We start from the raw sequence: 22,676 nt of genomic DNA, 5'->3' as shown, positions 1-22,676 counted from the left end.
TTTTTTAATGAAATAAAATTTTGACAAAATTTTTTAATGAAATAAAATTTTGACAAAACTTTTTAATGAAATAAAATTTTGACAAAATTTTCTATGGAAATAAAATGTTGACAAAATTTTCTATAGAAATAAAATTTTGACAAAATTTCTGTAGAAATGAAATTGTAACAAAATTTGACAAAATTTTCTATAGAAATAAATTTGTGACAAAATTTTTTAATGAAATAAAATTTTGACAAAATTTTCTATGGAAATAAAATTTTGTCAAGATTTTTTTAGAAATAAAATTTTGACAAAATTTCTATAGAAATGACGTTTTTAAAAAATTTGACAAAATTTTCTATAGAAATAAAATTGTGACAAAATTTTTTAATGAAATCAAATTTTGACAAAATTTTTTAATAAAATACAATTTTGACAAAATTTTTTAATGAAATAAAATTTTGACAAAATTTTCTATAGAAATAAAATTGTGACAAAATTTTTTAATGAAATCAAATTTTGACAAAATTTTTTAATAAAATACAATTTTGACAAAATTTTCTATGGAATTAAAATTGAATGCGTGGCATAAAAGTAGAAAAGAAATAAAAAGGCACTGGTTTAGAATTTGAACCAAAATGTATGGGCTTTATTTAATAAATTATTGTTCGTCAAACAATATTTACCTTCGTAGAAGCGAGAGAGTCTCAAAAGAGAATGACAAAAAGCTTGGATGCCGAAAGGCGGGGGTTGATGACATTTGACGTTAGAAAATGTCCTTATTTTCGTACCGAAAGGCAGAAAAAGGCATAGACAAATCCTAACGGAGGGATTACACTTGAAAATGATTATATGACTGAACAAAGCTAAAAAAACGGCATTTGAACTTAAACATTGCCGCCCGCCTTGCAACATCCAGCCATGTTGCAAAATTTAAAAATAAGTTAAATAATATTTACATGTTACATAATGAAAGTATACAGGATGTACATTTCAGTTTACAAAAAAGAGCATTTTATTTTAGTTCAATTCTTTTTTTTTCTCTTGTTATGGTGTCCAATTCATGTTTCATTTTTTCCAAAACATATTATTTACAAATGTGCTCGTTAAGCACGCGATCGTAAATGGACTCGTCAAGCCCGATCGTTGTTATTAAAAATTTTTTTAAAAAATTTGACTCGGAAGAGCCGGGTGTCGAGGACTCGTAAAGTCAGAAGGCAGTTGAAGACTACCTTACACCCAAGTGTGATATGGGGTGGCGAAGCCACAAACAATTCTCCTGGAGGAACCCCAGAAGCCGTCGTGAACGGTTTTTTATTGGTTGCTGTTGCAACATTGTCGGCCAGAATGGCAGAATCAGTAGTCGTACTGATGGTATGTTCATCGGCAAGGGGTGCGATGCTAGAATTAATCTCCCGTTCCTCATCCAACATGGGGACGTCGTCCTCAGACTCTGGAAGGGTAGCAGCCATCTTTGCTATGTTTTCTATCTATGAAAATATAGAAAGATTTCGGAACGGAAAACCAAATTAACATAATGGTCAGGGTGACCAGAAACCGTAGGTCGCCTTACAACTTGTAGTCCGATCTATTGCGATTCGAACGCGGCCATCAACCCAAAGATTTTTCACGTAACAAAAACTAGGGAGGACGCGAGCATAACGCGACAGATAGACCTATGTTAACTCCCTAAAAGACAAGGATGTAATCCATTTGAACAAACGACGACCGTTAGTACCCGGATGAACATCGCGAATACGACATAATTTCCACGTAGTGGGGAGTAATAGTTCTCGTCGAGAATGTCGTGGACAAATCAAAAGTAGCATGTAAAGTTACCGCTTTCGTAGAAAAGCAGACAGTTTTGTAAATATAACCGTGATAAATAGCGTACTATAGGACAAGCTCAAACTCATGGCGTGTATTGCCCCTTGACCCAGGCGCATTACCCAAATTATGGTACCCCGTCAATACGTCGTCAACGTACATGCACCTCCGTAGGACGTATGCATAAAGAGGAAACTCATTCTCCGTGCCGTCAGCCAATGGTAAAATATGTCAAAGTCACTGTTTAATTAAATAAAAAGTCCTGGATAGTATTTGCAGAGAATATCGTAGTTGTATTCAATGATGAAAAATCTAGAACGGGTCAACATATATATGTCTGTATACATCTGTGTGATATCGCAATTGTATACGAATTTATACAACCTCCACCTCAAAACGAGGAGAAACAAGTCTGATTGTTGAGTCGGACCGACGTGTAAAAATGTCATTCAAGGCAGTGAAAACCAATCGAAGTTAAATTGTCTTCTCCTCATTCGTAGGCGTAACCTAAACTGGCCCCATATGGTATAACCATATATACCCCCGGACAAAGTCGTGGTGAATCGTCTTAATTCATGGTTTTCACAAGAAGAATGCCTCATTTCGAAGAAAGTGTGTCAGGCAACCCGTCCTTGATTTCTGATTTGTCCGGAGAAATAAGTTTTGAGATGAAGAGTATCTTCACTCAGAATCCCGTCGGTTTGTCTTTTCATAATTTTACCCGCAAAGCTTATCTGAATCAGATAAGAGAGGACGTCGGGGAAGCTCTTCTAGTTCCCAAAGTGCGGAGACGTGTCTCGTCAAGACTAGTTCCCTCGGAGAGGTCCACAGTAGTCGTGTAGACTGAAATATTCGAAGAAGGGATAGGACCCGTGACAACCCAGCCGCAGACTGTGTTTTGCGCTAGTAATGATCCCAAAATATTCGTTCTCGTACCGTCCAACAAAATTTTCGGATAAAGATCCGCGCCTAACAGAAGGTCAACAGGACGACAAACAAATAAATTGGGGTCAGCCAAACGTAGATTTGGCATGCTAGACACAATGTCACGATTTAGAGAAAAAGATGGCAGGTTGCCGGAAATGTTCGGGAGAACGTACGCTGTAGTCTCCAGTAGGAGCGACTCGTCTAGTGGGGTACCAATGCAAAGTGAACAAAGTTCTCTCGACGTGATCGAAACACTTTGATTCACACCAGAAATTGTAGCCGAAGTCGAAGACGTACTCAGTCCAAGTCGGTTCCGCAATCCTTCCGTAATAAAGGATGATTCCGAAGCGGGATCTATTAAGGCCCTAGCAGAATACGTGATACCCTGGTGAACGATATTCACCATTGCAGTCCCTAATAATACATTTCCAGTACGTGAAGTATGGAATACCTGTCTACTCGACGACCCAGAAACAATGCCAGTCGACGTAGAAGGTTGATCGGCATCCGGTGATGCCACTTCGGTATTTCGCGTAGCCGGTGCGGAAACGACCGGAGTAGTCCTAGGGCTATTCGACATATCACTATGCAAAAGAGTGTGGTGTCTTCTACCACATCTACCGCAATCATATGCGCTGGGACAATCATTTGTCACATGTCTGCGTGACAGACAATTCATACAACACTGATGGCGCTTAATCACATTCATCCTCTCAGGAACTGAAAGATTATGAAACCTAGAGCATGTTCTGAGGTGATGCTGTCGTCGACAGAGAACGCATAATCTGTCAGGAGAGGACTGGGAGGAACGAGGCGTACTTGTTGGGGGACGAGGTGCTTTCGCATTCGTGAAATGCGAACGAACTCTTTTGTTGGCCGGAGGCCTGGCGTCAATGCCGCGGATATCCCGAAGACATGTCAATGTCTGGATTCTTTCCGTGAGAAAGAAGTCCAAATCTGACCAAGAAGACAAAGCAGACTTTTCCTTAATACTCTGTTCCCAAAGTGTGACAGTACATTTCGGCAATCTTTGAAGGCATAAAAAGACGAGGATGGGATCCCAATCGTCAGTAGCCACATCGTAGATGGACATTGTCGAAATGCATGTCGAGATACCACGTTGTAACTTCTTCAGTCCTGAACTGGTCTCAGACTCCAAGACTGGCAAATCAAATAATAATTTGAGTTGGTGGTTCACCAGGAGGCGGGTATTATCATAAGTACCCTTTAGCGCCTTCCACGCAAGAGCGAAGCTTCTATGCGTGAGCGGAAATTTCGAAACCACATCGCGAGCTTCACCACTGGTTTTCTTGAGTAAATGACACAATTTTTCAATATCGCTAAGTCGGCTATTGTTAATATATACCGCTGTGAAGAAATCTCTAAATGTTGGCCAATTGAGAAAATCGCCGTCAAAAACATCTATATCACAAGGCGGTAGATTGAGACTATGGGAGGAACTATTGTCTCCCCTAGAGCTAACGGAAGAACTGTGTGAGTCATCGGACCTATGAGAAACATTCAAAAGAGATGTTTGGTCCTCCAACCGAGGCGATTTAGCAGAATGCTTAGATGGTGCACGTAGTGCATCCAATTTACCTTGAATTGACTCCATGACATTCAAGTAACAATTATAAGCCACATCATATTTGCCGTCAGCAGCAGCGGCTGCCTCGGTGGCGTTGCTCTGTGTGGAAACAAAGTCAAGACATTCGTCGAATAAGCCCTTAACCTTTTCCCACAATGACTTAGCCTCGGAACCATGACATTCTAGTCTATAGGCGGTGAGATCATTGTCTCGCAAACTGTGAAACTTCGCTTCAAATCGGACTATTGCGTCAGTTGCTCTTGTGAAGGCGGTAAGTGGTGTAGTAGTCATTATGAAAAAGTACTGGAAAATTTAAAGGGCGAAAAAATTGACACGTGATGTCCAAAACTCTCGAAAAGAGTATAAATCGATCCAAACGCTACTTCGATTTGTCGTCGAACAAATGAAAATGCAGTTTTTTCTCCAGTGTATGCGAAATGTGTATCGTCAACACACAATATTTTTCGCAGTGTACCGAAAGTACCACAAATGTGAACAAGGTAACGTAATTACCACAAAAACACAAAAAATGAGATCAGAAAATTTCTCACAGTGTACGGAGTACAACCAATTTTTTACAGTGTATCGTCGATACACCAATTTCCTCACAGTGTATTGGAAATACCAGCTAAAATCAGCTCTGTAGGGTAAATTATAAGTATTTCAACTTTTTGTAAAAATTGGCGAAAAATTTCTCCAAGTGTATGAAAACACGTAAAGTTTCTTCCAGTGTATCGTAAATACAAGAAACCCTTTTTCGCGTGGCGAAATATATGCAAAATCTTTATTTGGAAAATATTACAATATTTTCCCAGTGTACCCTGTGTTCCAAAAGATTTTTGCAAGTGTATCGTGAATACAAAAAATATTTTCAGTGTATCGTAGAATACAAAGAATAATTTTTGCGTGGCGAATTATCGAAAAAATTGAAAACTTTATATATTACGAGAGAGTTTCTCTCAGTGTATATATTATCCAAATTTTCTCCCAGTGTACGTAGATACACAAAATTTGTGCAAGTGTATCGTAAATATCACTTGCCAAATGGAAAAATTACAAGACAATTTAAAGTCGTGAACTTTAAATTGTAAAATGTCAACTTGACCGATTGTAGGGTGCACGGACTGTAAGATGCACACTACGAAACAGTAAGGTCCAACAACAACAATAATATAAAAAATAAAAAAGTTTCGTGGAAACTCAAATATGTCAGTATTACGATAATATAATATATAATAAATACTGTTATTTTATTGTTTATATCGACCGACCGTAGGGTACACTACCACGTAACACGAACGATAATAGTAAACGACCGATATCCGTAGGAATCAACAATAAATACTTTTCTCAATTGAACTTGCAAAAAATTATTTTTATAATTTCGCGCCGTAAGCGACCCACGCTAATAAACCAACGTGTATGCAGTTCGAACGTATGTTGGATGTAACACCTGTGTGCGTACGTGTGTATAGCAAGTTGAACGGCAACTGTATAACACTTTACTATTGATGCCTATTGGCAAACCAATGCTTACAACCAATGCAATTGTTTTTGTTTTTTCTATGCCGATCAAAAAACCAAAGAAAAAACACAACAATATGAATGTAATCAAATGGAGAAATACAGCGAAATTGAATTCAACTTTGACGTAGAATATTTGGACGAAAACAAAGTGGAATTAAACGCACTTTTCAACACTTTAATGAGAATGTAACCGGGTATTAAAGACCGACGGATAATTTAATTTTTTCTCGTAGAGATTTAATGTACAACCGATATAAAATACGAGTTGTAAAGCGACCGTAGGCGAGTGTCTATTTCTGTTTTATTTATATTTACACCGAAGGATATGCTCACTTTTTAATTATCACTGAAAGTACATACCTTGGTTGTTGATAATAAAAATATTTGTGTAATAAATTGAAAATGCCTCGTAGAGGATGGTGATCGTCGATCGTTTGTTGTTGTTGTTGATTGGCGTAGCCTTTGCCTTCGAGGAAGAAATAAAAAACACCGAATTAATACTTTCCAACAATTATCCGGTTCGAAGGACCAATGAATGCGTGGCATAAAAGTAGAAAAGAAATAAAAAGGCACTGGTTTAGAATTTGAACCAAAATGTATGGGCTTTATTTAATAAATTATTGTTCGTCAAACAATATTTACCTTCGTAGAAGCGAGAGAGTCTCAAAAGAGAATGACAAAAAGCTTGGATGCCGAAAGGCGGGGGTTGATGACATTTGACGTTAGAAAATGTCCTTATTTTCGTACCGAAAGGCAGAAAAAGGCATAGACAAATCCTAACGGAGGGATTACACTTGAAAATGATTATATGACTGAACAAAGCTAAAAAAACGGCATTTGAACTTAAACAAAAATTTTGACAAAATTTCTATAGAAATAAAATTTTGTCAAGATTTCTTTAGAAATAAAATTTAGACAAAACTTTCTATAGAAATAAAACTTTGACAAACATTTCTATAAAATTTTGACAAAGTTTTCTATAGAAAAAATTAAAAAAATTTTTTTTTTCTATACAAAACAAATTTTGAACAAATTATCTGAAAGATGGAGCATCACTGCTCTTGTGTACTTTATCTATTGCAAGTGCAGTGATGCTCCATTAGAATAATAATTGTTTTGTGATCATTGGCTCATATATCAAATCGCCTCTGAAGAAGCAATTCAAAGATAATTGCGAAATATTAGGAATGATGGATTAAAAATAAATAAAGGAAACTAAGATCTCAAGCTTTATAAAACTATTCACGTTAATAGAAACGAAATTTTAACAAAATTTCCTATAGAAATGAAAATTTAAATAAATTTCCTGTAGAAATAGAATTTTGTCAAAATTTTCTATAGAAATATAATGGTAAAATGGTAATAAGACTTTTACAAAATTTTCTGTAGAACTAAAATTTTGACAAAATTTTCTATTGAAATACAATTTTAATAACATTTTTTATTGAAATAAAATTTTGACAAAATTTTCTATAGAAATAAAATTTTGACAACATTTTTTATAGAAATAAAATTTTAACAAAATTTGCAATAGAAATAAAAATTTGACAAAATTTTCTATAGAAATAAAATTTAGATATAATTTTCTATAAAAATAAAACTTTGACAAAAATATCTATAGAAATAAAATTTTGACAAAGTTTTATATAGAAAAAACTTAAAAAAAAATTTTTTTCTATAAGAAACAAATTTTTAAAAAATTATCTGAAAGAATTGACAAAATTTCGTATAGAAACGAAATTTTAACAAAATTTCCTATAGAAATGAAATTTTAACAAAATTTCCTGTAGAGATAGAATTTTGTCAAAATTTTCTATAGAAATATAATTGTGAAAAAATTTTCTATAGAAATAAAATTTTCTATAGAAAAAACTTTTATTTGTTGTTTTGATGTCAGCTTTAAAACCATTGTGTTGACTAAACTTCAAGTGTAGCTTAACAAACAGATGAAAGGAATGTTTGTCAAATTTATTTGGGCAAAGCCCTATAGACTGCAAGATGGTTAGATGGGCGCACTTTTCGGAATTACCACATTCCTCATCAGCATCCTCTACTTGAAGCAAAACTCTCAACCAATTATCAGAATAAATTCAGGCAGTTCACTAAACCCAAGGTGAACCACACCTGAACCTTCCGAAAAAAGATTTATGATAGCCGGCTTATGCCGAAATAAATTCATATAAACATTTCTCTTTTTCCTTTGACACCATCAAATCATCGATTTGAGTGCAGTTGGCTGGGTTTATTTTGAGCGTACTTCCTCTTACTTCATTCGTGTTTTGTTTTTAAAACTATTGTGTTGATTAAACTACAAGAGTAGCTTAACCAACAGAGGAAAACAATGTTTGTCAAATTTATTTTGGCAAAGCCCTATAAATATCCTGTACCTGGACAGGTAAATTTCGCATAAAAGTCCGAAATGCGGTCGGTAGCCTCATATGAAGAGACATCTTTTCACATACCATGCCCATCCGGAGTTGCTATGGACACACGCAGTCCAGGAAGGTTACTGACCAGCAAAATTTGTTGAAGATTAGAAAACGTTGCCTAAAGGGACCAAATCAGTGCTATCACAGATACCAGACCGGGTATCTCTAGAGGTACATGAACTAAGAAATTCAGCATAAATGTCGAAAATGCCTCGAGAAATATCTTCGCATGCTATGTTAATCCGAAATCCCTATATAAACATCCCAGTCCAGCAAGCTCGATTTCATGATACAAGTGATACTGAAACTAGATCACGTGGAATTGATTCTAGAAGCTATCCTGGTTAATCGATATTACGTTGTAATTGGTGGAAGACCTGCCCCCACCAGTGGAGATGAGAGAAGGCTGACTAGAAATAGAAGGTCAGTGCTATGTCAGATACCAGAACTGCTACTTCTCAAGGGTATTTGAATCAAGTCATTTCGTATAAAAGTGAGAAATGCGACCACTAGCCTCATATATCGAGGAATCTTTTCGCATACTATGCCAATCCTGAATCCATGATAGAGGCGAAACTGAACCAAGGGCAAAATCATTGCTACCCCAGGCACAATCTTGTATCTCTGAACCGAGAAATTCGCGATAAATATCCGAAATGGGATCACCTCAGGAGACATCTCTTCGAATGGCATACTCGGTTGCCACAGTTGGTAGGATTTGACCAAAAATGGTAGATTTTTTACTGTTTGGTAGAAATGTTCATGGTTAGGTAGATTTTGATTTTTTATAAAATTAAATTTTGACAAAATTTTTTATGGTAATAAAATGTTGATAAAATTTTCTACAGAAATAAAATTTTTTATAGAAAACAAATTTTGAAAAAAGTGACAAAACTTTCTATAGAAATAAAATTTAGACAAAATTTTCTATAGAAATAAAATTTGGACAAAATTTTCTATAGAAATTAAATTTTGATAAAATTTTCTATAGAAATAAAATTTTGACAAAATTTTTTGTAGAAATGAAATTTTGATAAAATTTTTTATATGAATAAATTTTAGACAGATAGTTCTATAAAAATAACATTTTGACAAAATTTTATTTCTATAGAAATTTTTTATATGAATAAACTTTAAACAAAATGTTCTATAAAAATAACATTTTGACAAAATTTTCTATAGAAATAAAATTTTGACAAAATGTTGACACAATTTTCTATAGAAATAAAATTTTGACAAAATTTTCTATAGAAATAAAATTTTAACAAATTTTTTTTAGAAATAAAATTTTGACAAAATTTTCTATGGAAAAAAATTTTGAGAAAATTTTCTATAGAAATAAAATTTTATTTCTGATTGATTATCGTTGACCTTTTTATTTTATTTTTAAGCAATACTTATCATAGTTTCGGCTATAGGTCACACTTTGTTTTACAAAGTGTAAAACAGAGTGTGTTTTTGACGGTTTTGACGAAGTCAACCGAAATATTGGAAATAAAACTTAAATAAAAACATCAATCCTATGGTTTTTTAATCGACCTACAGCCGAAACTCAGATAAGTAAGTACTGCTTAGAAATAATATTTTGACAATTTTTTTTAGAAATGAAATTTTGATAAGATTTTCAATATGAATAAACTTTAGACAAAATATTCTATAAAAATAACATTTTGACAAAATTTTCTATAGAAATAAAATTTTGACAAAATTTTCTATAGACGTAAAATTTTGTCAAAATTTGCTATAGAAATAAAATTTTGACTAAATTTTCTATAGCAATAATATTTTGACAAAAGTTTCTTTAGAAATAAAATTTTGACAAAATTTTCTATGGGAAAAATTTTTGAGAAAAAATTAATCTATAGAAAAAAATTTAAAATAATTTTGACAAAATTTTCTATAGAAATAAGAGTTTTACAAAATTTTCTGTAGAACTAAATTTTTGACAAAATTTTCTAATAAACACAATTTTGACAACATTTTCTATGGAAATAAGATTTTTACAAAAATTTCTATAGAAATAAAATTTTGACAAAATTTTCTATAGAAATAAAATTTTGAGAATTTTTTTTATGGAAATAAGATTTTGACAAAATTTTCTATAGAAATAAAATATTGACAAAATTTTCTACAGAAAAAAATTACAAAATGTCTTTAGTAATATAATTTTGACAAAATTTTTATAGAAGTAAGATTTTATAGAAATAAAATGTAAACAACATGGAAATATTGGAAATAAAACTAAAATAAAAACATCAATCCTATGGCTTTTTAATCGACCTATAGCCGAAACTATGATAAGTATTGCTTAGTAATAAAATTTTGAAAATTTTTTTTGTAGAAATGAAAGTTTGATAACATTTTCTATATGAATAAACTTTAGACAAAATATTATTTTGAAAAAATGTTCTAAAGAAATAAAATTTTGACAAAATATTGACAAAATTTTCTAAAGAAATAAAATGTTGACAAAATATTGACAAAATTTTCTATAGACGTAAAATTTTGACAAAATTTGCTATAGAAATAAAATTTTGATAAAGTTTTTTTGTAGAAATGAAATTTTTATAAAATTTTCTATATGAATAAACTTAAGATAAAATGTTCTATAAAGATAACATTTTGACAAAATTTTCTATAGAAAAAAAAAATTAAAATAATTTTGACAAAATTTTCTATGGAAATAAGATTTTTCCAAAATTTTCTGTAGAACTAAATTTTTGACAAAATTTTCTATAAAACACAATTTTGACAAAATTTTCTATGGAAATAAAACTTTTACAAAAATTTCTATAGAAATAAAATTTTGACAAAATTTTCTATGGAAATAAGATTTCTACAAAAATTTCTATAGAAATAAAATTTAAAAAAAAAAATTCTATAGAAATAAAATTTTGACAAAATTTTCTATAGAAATGAAATTTAAAAAAAAAATCTATAAAAACAAATTTTGAAAAAAATTATCTAAAAAAATTACAAAATTTTCTTTAATTTTTGGTAGATTATTTTTGGGATGAGTGTGAACCGTGATGGCATATCAATGCCTACTTTCTATGTAGATGCTTTCAATTTCACATAAGTTCTGTAAAAATAAACGTCCCTATTTGATATTGGTATGTGTCTTTCTTCCTCTTTATATTGATATGTATACCTAGGTCCAATCCAAAAGACGTCTCTATTTATTCCAATTTTCTTTTACGATTCATCTTTTCTATAAAATTTCCCATATATGAAACTTATGTAAAAAAAAAACAAAACTTTACCAACATTGGGCACCGACATTTGAGTGGTAGTTGGCTTGTGTAAATGCTTTATATGATGGAAGATTATCCTGCAAAAAAAGGGCCAAAAGAAAGGAGCAACATCTACAAAAAAAAAAAAAACAAACGAGGAAAATGTATTCACCGGAAAATCGGATCGTATTTGGACCACCCAAGATGTAAGAAACGACATAAAATTTCTGCATTCAGCGGAAATTTGTTTATTTAATAGAAATATAAGCATAACCAGAAAAAGAAGATGAAACGAAGGCTAAAAATGAAAGAAAGAAAAAAAAAAAGAACATCATCACAAATTTATGGGATCTCGAACAATGTCGATATGTGCCAACCCACAAAACAAACAGCCACAATTTTACTGCAGTACTGCAATACTGGGCTTCCAACACTAAGGGAGGTCCCTGTCAAAAATCATTGAAGATGAAGAAAAAGGAAATTTCCAATTGCATTTACCAAAAAAAAAAAAAAGAAAAAACCTAAAAGGGGAACCATAAAAATAGAAGACATCGACTTCTTCCTATGGTAGCTTAGTTGGCTTGTTGTCATAATGCCTGGATCTCTGTGGTGCGTTAAGAATTTTTTCTCGTGTTAGCTTCAAGGATTTCTATACATATTCACTTTCGCCTGAATGCTTCGCCAGAAGCACACACACACACTTATACACAGACTTTTAACACAAAGAAATAACAATTTGCAAAAATGTTCAGTTCTTCCTTTTTTTGCTTATATTTTTTTCAATTTTCTTCCAGTGTCCGGTTTAAAGATGCAGAGTAGATGCATCAGACATTATTGTGAATATCCTTCTATTCAAATTCAGGGTCTTTTGTATGGTGCCTCCGTTCAATGAGGTGTCTTTTATTTCGATTTTTTTTTGTTTTCTTCTGGTTAGATATTTCCTTGGATTATGGGAAGTGCAGCATCTTCTTGGATCCATACGAAGAAGAAATTGGCTTTGTCGTTAGTTGGTTATTTGTGGCATATCTTTTTCTCTAGATTTTACCAATGATGTGTTTTTTGTTTGTTTGTTTGCTTTTTCGATTATTTGAGTAAATTTTATTGGATTAGTTTTAATATTTCTAAGTGTTCTTTCAAGTATGCGAGGGGGGATTTTCTTTACAAAATACCGATTTGTATCAATTGTAGCAGTTTTTTTTTTGTTGGAGAAAATTATTATGAAAAATTTTTTTTTTGAACACAAATAGCATATGCATCTCCTTGAGTCTTTGGGAGAAATTGAATTTTAAACAACATCAATTTTTTTCGAATGCAATTGAAAATCAACAAAGTTGTTGGAATGAAACACATACTTGGTAGAACACTCAAAGAGGGCGAATTCACATTTTCTTTCTGGAATATATCGAAATCCTTAGAGGTTCCAGTTTTAGTTGGCAAATGAGAATTCATAATAAGTGAAGCAAAGAGGAGATTAACATAACAAGGGTAGAAAAATCCTTGTAAAATTAACGAAATTTATCAATAAAATTGAGTCAAAACAAGTATATACGGCCGTAAGTTCGGCCAGGCCGAAGCTTATGTACCCTCCATCATGGATTGCGTAGAAACTTCTTCTAAACACTGCAACACTGGCAAGGTATCTTAAAACCTCCTAACACCATCTTCTACATTGTATGTAAGTCCATACGTGGTATATATTAAATCAAAAAAGATCAATCCAATACGTATATAATTCAGTTTGACAAAGTAGACATAAAATTTTGACAAAATTTTCTACAGAAATAAAATTTTAACAAAATTTTCTATAGAAATAAAATTTTCTATAGAAATAAAAATTTTGACAAAATTTTCTATAGAAAGAAAATTTTGACAAAAATTTCTACAGAAATAAAATTTTAACAAAATTTTCTATAGAAATAGACTTTTGACAAAATATTCTATAGAAATAAAATCTTGGTAGATTATTTTTGGCTCGAGTGGCAACCATGATTATGAACCGAATAAAATTATAACAAAATTTTCTATAGAAATAAAATTTTGACAATGATGAAAATTTTATTATGAACCGCATAAAATTTTAACAAAAATTTCTATAGAAATAAAATTTTGACAAAATTTTCTATATAAATAAAATTTTGGTAGATTATTTTTGGCTCTAGTGGCAACCATGATTATGAACCGATATGGACCAATTTTTGTGTGATTGGACGAATTGTTGTATGGTTGTTAGCGACCATATACTAACACCACGTTCCTAATTTGAACCGGATCGGATGAATTTTGCTCCTCCAAGAGGCTCCGGAGGTCAAATCGGGAGAACATTTTATATGGGGGCTTTATATAATTATGGACCGATATGGACCAATTCTGGCACGATTGTTAAAGATCATATACTAACATCATGTTCAAAATTACAACCGGATTGGATGAAATTTGCTTCTCTTGGAGACTTCGCAAGCCAAATCTGGGGATCGGCTTATATGGGGGCTATATATAATTATGAACCGATGTGGACCAATTTTTGCATGGTTATTAGAGACCATATAACAATATCATGTACCTAATTTCAGGCGGATCGGATGAAATTTGCTTCTCTTTGAGGCTCCGCAACCCAAATCTGGGGATCGGTTTATATGGGGGCTATATATAATTATGGACCGATGTGGACCAATTTCTGCGTGATTGTTAGAGACCATCTACCAACACCATGTACCAAATTTCAGCCGGATCGGATGAAATATGCTTCTCTTAGAGGCTCCACAAGCCAAATCTGGGGATCGGTTTATATGGGGGCTATATATAATTATGGACCGATGTGGACCAATTTTAGCATGATTGTTAGAGACCATCTACCAACACCATGTACCAAGTTTCAGGCGGATCGGATGAAATATGCTTCTCTTAGAGGCTCCACAAGCCAAATCTGGGGATCGGTTTATATGGGGGCTATATATAATTATGGACCGATGTGGACCAATTTTAGCATGATTGTTAGAGACCATCTACCAACACCATGTACCAAATTTCAGGCGGATCGGATGAAATATGCTTCTCTTAGAGGCTCCACAAGCCAAATCTGGGGATCGGTTTATATGGGGGCTATATATAATTATGAACCGATGTGGACCAATTTTTGCATGGTTGTTAGAGACCATATACCAACACCATATACCAAATTTCAGCCGGATCGAATGAAATATGCTTCTGTTAGAGGCTCCACAAGCCAAATCTGAGGGTCCCTTTATATGGGGGCTATACGTAAAAGTGGACCGATATGACCCATTTTCAATACCATCCGACCTACATCGATAACAACTACTTGTGCCAAGTTTCAAGTCGATAGCTTGTTTCGTTCGGAAGTTAGAGTGATTTCAACAGACGGACGGACGGACATGCTTAGATCGACTCAGAATTTCACCACGACCCAGAATATATATACTTTATGGGGTCTTAGAGCAATATTTCTATGTGTTACAAACGGAATGACAAAGTTAATATACCCCCATCCTATGATGGAGGGTATAAAAACAATGGTTGGTTCAACAGAAGAAAATTATTGAGAAGGTTCAGCGGTTAAAACTAGAAGTGCCCATATGTACTAGGTAGGTGTATCAAATTAAATGGCTAGTCCATGGCTAGTCCATGGCATAGTCCAATGGCTGGTCCATATCGGTTCATAATCATGGTTGCCACTTGAGCCAAAAATAATCTACCAAAATTTTATATCTATAGAAATTTTTGTCAAAATTTTATTACAATAGAAAATTTTGTCAAGATTTTATTTCTATAGAAAATTTTGTCAAAATTTTATTACTATAGAAAATTTTGTCAAAATTTTATTTCTATAGAAAATTTTGTCAAAATTTTATTACTATAGAAAATTTTGTCAAAATTTTATACCTATAGAAATTTTTGTCAAGATTTTATTTCTATAGAAAATTTTGTCAACATTTTATTTCTATAGAAAAATTTGTCAACGTTTTATTTCTATAGAAAATTTTGTCAAAATTTTATTTCTATAGCAAATTTTGTCAAAATTTTATTTTTATAGAAAATATTGTTGCAATTTTGTTTCTATAGAAAATGTTGTCAATTTTTTTCTATGGAAAATTTTGTCAAAATTTTATTTCTATAGAAAATTTTGTTAAAATTTTATTTCTATAGAAAATTTTGTCAAAATTTTACTTCTATAGAAAATTTTGTGAAAATTTTATTTCTGTAATAAATTTTTTCAAAATGTTATTTCTATAGAAAATGTTGTCAAAATTTTATCTTTATAGAAAATTTTGATGCGATTTTGTTTCTATAGAAAATGTAGTCTATTTTTTTTTCTATGGAAAATTTTGTCAAAATTTTATTTCTATAGAAAATTTTGTTAAAATTTTATTTTGATAGAAAATTTTGTCAAAATTTTATTGCTATAGAAAATTTTGTTAAAATTTTATTTTGATAGAAAATTTTGTCAAAATTTTATTTCTATAGAAAATTTTGTCAAAATTTTATTACTATAGAAAATTTTGTCAAGATTTTATTTCTATAGAAAATTTTGTCATCATTTTATTACTATAGAAAATTTTGTCAAGATTTTATTTCTATAGAAAATTTTGTCAAAATTTTATTTCTATAGAAAATTGTGTCACTATTTTATTTCTATAGAAAATTTTGTCAAAATATTATTTCTATAGAAAATTTTGTCAAAATTTTATTACTAAAGAAAATTTTGTCAAGATTTTATTTCTATAGAAAATTTTGTCAAAATTTTATTTTTATAGAAAATTTTGTCAAAAGATTTATTGGAAATTATTTTAAGTCGCTTATAGAAATGTTTGTTGAGGGTGTGATAATCAGGCGCATTTCTCACCATTTCCCGATGAACATTGAAATAACTTTCAAATTTGTTAGTTTGGTACCTTAAAGAACCAAATTGTAGGCAAAATTGAGAAGATTTCTTTAGCTAATATTTCTTTTTATTCTTTTCCTTGAATATAAGAATTTAACCTATAGTAGATAGGAACATTAGGAATCTCGTTAATACCTTTGATGTCATTAAAGGAAGCAAAAAATATTTAAAATAAGGAATATTTACTGGCATTTGCCAAGATTTGTCAATCAATTCATATTCATGAAATAAAATAAAGTTAAATTTGCTATAGAAATTTTCTCAGAGGGTGTGAATTGGCAAATAGACACATCTCCCATCATTCTCGGATGTACATTAAAAGAACTTTCATATTTTTTAGCCTGGTACCTTAAAGGACTGAATTTTAGGCTAAATTACGAAGACTTCGTCAGCTACTATTTCTTTTTATTCCTTTGCTTGAATATAAGATTTTGTCATATAGTAGATAGGAACATTAGGAATCCCGTTAATATTTTGATATATATCAGTAATTAGATTAAGATAGTCGTAGTTTCCTTAGTAGCGATTTGCTGTTGGAAATGTAAAATGATGATTAAATGCTCATCAAATCTTGTATACTATCCCCTTTGTCTACGCTGTCTAATAATAATTGAGGTTCCAGTTTAATTTTAAGATTTATGCCCATATGCCAAATAATTTATTGACATTTTTTCGAAGGAAATTTTATGGGAAAAGAAATTTTTAAATGTAAACGTTAATGGATCGATGTAAATTATATTTATTTTTGTGTGAAAAAAAGATCTTAATTTCACATTTGATGCCAATTGAACTCTATAAAATCAAATTTAAGGCAATGTCGGTCCTATGTTTAATAAATAAAAAATTATTGATACTATCTCAAATCTTTAAGTTTGTTACGAGCTATATAAAGGTTTATATTCCCATAGGCATAAATTTGAATCTGAACCGGTTTAGACATAATTTTATAAAATCTATGAACTTAAAATTTTTAATCTAACGTTATGGAACGAACGACAATTTTAGTAAAAAACCAATAAGGAAAGTCTGAAGTCGGGCGGGGCTGACTATAATAACATATACCCTGAACAATTTTGTATTTTGATCTACATTTCGATAAAATCTCAATTTGCTGAGTGCTTTATATAGAGGTTTATGTTCCCATTAACCAATATTTAAAACTGACCCGATTTGGACAATATTTTGTCAGACTTCTACAAAATTTTGGGCACAGTGTGGCGCAGCGTATAAATATGGGAAATACTCATTAATTTTTTGGCAAAAATGCATTTACGATAGCTGATGGCCTTAGCAGCCAATGCTACTTTTATTTTTCTTTTTATCATACATTAACTGTATGATAAAAATAAACAATAAATAAATAAATAATGCATTTACGATAGATATGTATTAGATGTCTAGGAAAATTTGTGTCATTTTTACAAGTTTTCGTCTTAGCAGTGAGTATCAGTGAGCAACAGTAAGAAATAAAATTTTGAGAAAATTTGCTACAGAAATAAAACTTTGAAATAAAAAAATAAAAAGAATGAAATAAAATGTTGACAAAATTCACTTTTGGGTTTAGTGAACTGTCTGAATTTATTCTGATAATTGGTTGATAGTTTTGCTGCAAGTAGAGGATGCTGATGAGGAATGTGGTAATTCCGAAACAGCTGTACATCCAACCATCGTGCAGTTTATAGGGCTTTGCCCAAATAAATTTGACAAACATCCTTTTCCTCTGTTGGTTAAGCTACACTTGTAGTTTAGTTAATGCATGGTTTTAAGCTGAAATCAAAAACAACAACAACAAAATTTTATAGAAATAAAATTTTGCAAAATTTTCTATAGAAATAAAATTTTGACAAAATTTTCTATAGAAATAAATTTTTGAAAAAATTATGAATAGGAATAAAATTTTGAAAAAAATAATATAGGAAATAATATTTTTGCAAAATGATCTATAGAAATAAAATTTTGACAAAATTTTCCATAGAAATAAAATTTTGACCAAAATATCTATAGAAATAAAATGTTGATAAAATTTTCTATATAAATAAAACTTTGGCCAAGTTTTCTATAGAAATAAAATTTTGACAAAATTTTCTATAGAAATAAATTTTTGAAAAAATTATGAATAGGAATAAAATTTTGAAAAAAAAAAAATAATATAGTAAATAATATTTTTACAAAATGTTCTATAGAAATAAAATTTTGAAAAAATTTTCCATAGACATAAAATTTTGACCAAAATATCTATAGAAATAAAATGTTGATAAATTTTTCTATAGAAATAAAACTTTGGCCAAGTTTTCTATAGAAATAAAATTTTGACAAAATTTTCTATAGAAATACATTTTTGAAAAAATTATGAATAGGAGTAAAATTTTGAAAAAAATAATATAGTAAATAATATTTTTGCAAAATGTTCTATAGAAATAAAATTTTGAAAAAATTTTCCATAGACATAAAATTTTTACCAAAATATCTATAGAAATAAAATTTTGATAAAATTTTCTATAGAAATAAAACTTTGGCCAAGTTTTCTATAGAAATAAAATTTTGACAAACTTTTCTATAGAAATAAAATTTTGACAAAATTTTCTATAGAAATAAAATTTTGACTAAATTTTCTATAGAAATAAAATTTTGAAAAAAATCTGTCGGATAGCCTGCCGAACTGTATCTTCTATTGAAAGAAACTGTTCTGCCAATATTCGACATATGTATGTTTGAAACTTTTTTCTATAGAAATAAAATTTTGGACAAAATATCTATAGATATAAATTTAAAAAAAAAATCTATCGGATAGCCTGCCGAACTGTATATTCTATTGAAAAATAAGTATATACGGCCGTAAGTTCGGCAAGGCCGAAGCTTATGTACCCTCCACCATGGATTGCGTAGAAACATCTTCTAAACACTGCCATCCACAATCGAATTACTTAAGTTGCAAGGTATCTTAAAACCTCCTAACACCGTTTTCTAAATTGTATGTAAATCCATACGTGGTATATATTAAATCAAAAAGATGGATCAAATACCTATATAATTCAGTTTGATAAAATTTTCTATAGACATAAAATTTTGACAAAATTTTCTATAGAAATAAAATTTTAACAAAATTTTCTATAGAAATAAAATTAAAAAAAAAAAAAAATAGAAATAAAATTTTGACAAAATTTTCTTTAGAAATAAAATTTTGACAAAATTGTCTACAGAAATAAAATTTTGACAAATTTTTCTGTAGACAAAAAATTTTGACAAAATTTTCTATAGAAATAAAATTTTAACAAAATTTTCTATAGAAATAAAATTTTCAAACAAAAAAAAAATAGAAATAAAATTTTGACAAAATTTTCTTTAGAAATAAAATTTTAACCAAATTGTCTACAGAAATAAAATTTTGACAAATTTTTCTATAGAAATAAAATTTTAACAAAATTTTCTATAGAAATAAAATTTAAAAAAAAAAAAAATAGAAATAAAATTTTGACAAAATTTTCTTTAGAAATAAAATTTTGACAAAATTGTCTACAGAAATAAAATTTTGACAAATTTTTCTGTAGACAAAAAATTTTGACAAAATTTTCTATAGAAATAAAATTTTAACAAAATTTTCTATAGAAATAAAATTTTCAAACAAAAAAAAATAGAAATAAAATTTTGACAAAATTTTCTTTAGAAATAAAATTTTAACCAAATTGTCTACAGAAATAAAATTTTGACAAATTTTTCTATAGAAATAAAATTTTAACAAAATTTTCTATAGAAATAAAATTTTGACAAAATTTTCAATACAAATAAAATTTTAACAAAATTTTCTGTAGAAATAAAATTTTAACAAAAAGTTTCTATAGAAATTAAATTTTAACAAAAATTTAACAAAAAATAAAAAGAATGAAATAAAATGTTGACAAAATTCACTTTTGGGTTTAGTGAACTGTCTGAATTTATTCTGATAATTGGTTGATAGTTTTGCTGCAAGTAGAGGATGCTGATGAGGAATGTGGTAATTCCGAAACAGCTGTACATCCAACCATCGTGCAGTTTATAGGGCTTTGCCCAAATAAATTTGACAAACATCCTTTTCCTCTGTTGGTTAAGCTACACTTGTAGTTTAGTTAATGCATGGTTTTAAGCTGAAATCAAAAACAACAACAACAAAATTTTATAGAAATAAAATTTTGCAAAATTTTCTATAGAAATAAAATTTTGACAAAATTTTCTATAGAAATAAATTTTTGAAAAAATTATGAATAGGAATAAAATTTTGAAAAAAATAATATAGGAAATAATATTTTTGCAAAATGATCTATAGAAATAAAATTTTGACAAAATTTTCCATAGAAATAAAATTTTGACCAAAATATCTATAGAAATAAAATGTTGATAAAATTTTCTATATAAATAAAACTTTGGCCAAGTTTTCTATAGAAATAAAATTTTGACAAAATTTTCTATAGAAATAAATTTTTGAAAAAATTATGAATAGGAATAAAATTTTGAAAAAAAAAATAATATAGTAAATAATATTTTTGCAAAATGTTCTATAGAAATAAAATTTTGAAAAAATTTTCCATAGACATAAAATTTTGACCAAAATATCTATAGAAATAAAATGTTGATAAATTTTTCTATAGAAATAAAACTTTGGCCAAGTTTTCTATAGAAATAAAATTTTGACAAAATTTTCTATAGAAATACATTTTTGAAAAAATTATGAATAGGAGTAAAATTTTGAAAAAAATAATATAGTAAATAATATTTTTGCAAAATGTTCTATAGAAATAAAATTTTGAAAAAATTTTCCATAGACATAAAATTTTTACCAAAATATCTATAGAAATAAAATTTTGATAAAATTTTCTATAGAAATAAAACTTTGGCCAAGTTTTCTATAGAAATAAAATTTTGACAAACTTTTCTATAGAAATAAAATTTAGACAAAATTTTCTATAGAAATAAAATTTTGACAAAATTTTCTATAGAAATAAAATTTTGACTAAATTTTCTATAGAAATAAAATTTTGAAAAAAATCTGTCGGATAGCCTGCCGAACTGTATCTTCTATTGAAAGAAACTGTTCTGCCAATATTCGACATATGTATGTTTGAAACTTTTTTCTATAGAAATAAAATTTTGGACAAAATATCTATAGATATAAATTTAAAAAAAAAAAATCTATCGGATAGCCTGCCGAACTGTATATTCTATTGAAAAATAAGTATATACGGCCGTAAGTTCGGCAAGGCCGAAGCTTATGTACCCTCCACCATGGATTGCGTAGAAACATCTTCTAAACACTGCCATCCACAATCGAATTACTTAAGTTGCAAGGTATCTTAAAACCTCCTAACACCGTTTTCTAAATTGTATGTAAATCCATACGTGGTATATATTAAATCAAAAAGATGGATCAAATACCTATATAATTCAGTTTGATAAAATTTTCTATAGACATAAAATTTTGACAAAATTTTCTATAGAAATAAAATTTTAACAAAATTTTCTATAGAAATAAAATTTTCAAAAAAAAAAAAAAAAAAATAGAAATAAAATTTTGACAAAATTTTCTTTAGAAATAAAATTTTGACAAAATTGTCTACAGAAATAAAATTTTGACAAATTTTTCTGTAGACAAAAAATTTTGACAAAATTTTCTATAGAAATAAAATTTTAACAAAATTTTCTATAGAAATAAAATTTTCAAACAAAAAAAAATAGAAATATAATTTTGACAAAATTTTCTTTAGAAATAAAATTTTAACCAAATTGTCTACAGAAATAAAATTTTGACAAATTTTTCTATAGAAATAAAATTTTAACAAAATTTTCTATAGAAATAAAATTTTGACAAAATTTTCAATACAAATAAAATTTTAACAAAATTTTCTGTAGAAATAAAATTTTAACAAAAAGTTTCTATAGAAATTAAATTTTAACAAAAATTTTCTATTGAAATTAAATTTTAACAAAATTTTCTATAGAAATAAAATTTTGGTAGATTATTTTTGGCTCGAGTGGCAACCATGATTATGAACTGATATGGACCAATTTTTGTGTGATTGGAGATCGGCTATATATAACTATAGACCGATAAGGACCAATTTGGGTATGGTTGTTAGCGGCCATATACTAACACCACGTTCCACATTTGAACCGGATCGGATGAATTTTGCCCCTCCTCCAAGACGCTCCGGAGGTCAAATATAGAGAAGGGTTTATATGGGGGCTATATAATTATGGACCGATGTGGACCAATTTTTGCATGGTTGTTAGAG

General features: G+C 29.4%; 2 protein-coding genes across 2 annotated transcripts in view; both read right to left on the bottom strand.

Annotated features, from left to right (window-relative positions):
* Nlg4 (Neuroligin 4) overlaps positions 1 to 22,676 on the bottom strand; it is a 458,188-nt gene that overhangs the window by 104,880 nt on the left and 330,632 nt on the right. The gene's annotated exons all lie outside the window — the stretch shown is intronic.
* Positions 609 to 6,404, bottom strand: LOC142220914 (uncharacterized). Its single transcript, XM_075290326.1, has 2 exons — positions 6,212 to 6,404; positions 609 to 1,472 (listed from the first exon to the last, which is right to left on the bottom strand). Exons 1-2 carry the CDS (start codon positions 6,395 to 6,397, stop codon positions 1,116 to 1,118), a joined length of 543 nt encoding a protein of 180 aa, XP_075146441.1. The 5' UTR covers positions 6,398 to 6,404; the 3' UTR covers positions 609 to 1,115.

This window comes from Haematobia irritans, chromosome 1, assembly GCF_050003625.1.
Source record: "Haematobia irritans isolate KBUSLIRL chromosome 1, ASM5000362v1, whole genome shotgun sequence".
NCBI lineage: Eukaryota > Metazoa > Arthropoda > Insecta > Diptera > Muscidae > Haematobia > Haematobia irritans.
Note: the sequence above shows the minus strand (reverse complement) of the source record. Positions and strands in the feature narration are given on the sequence as shown.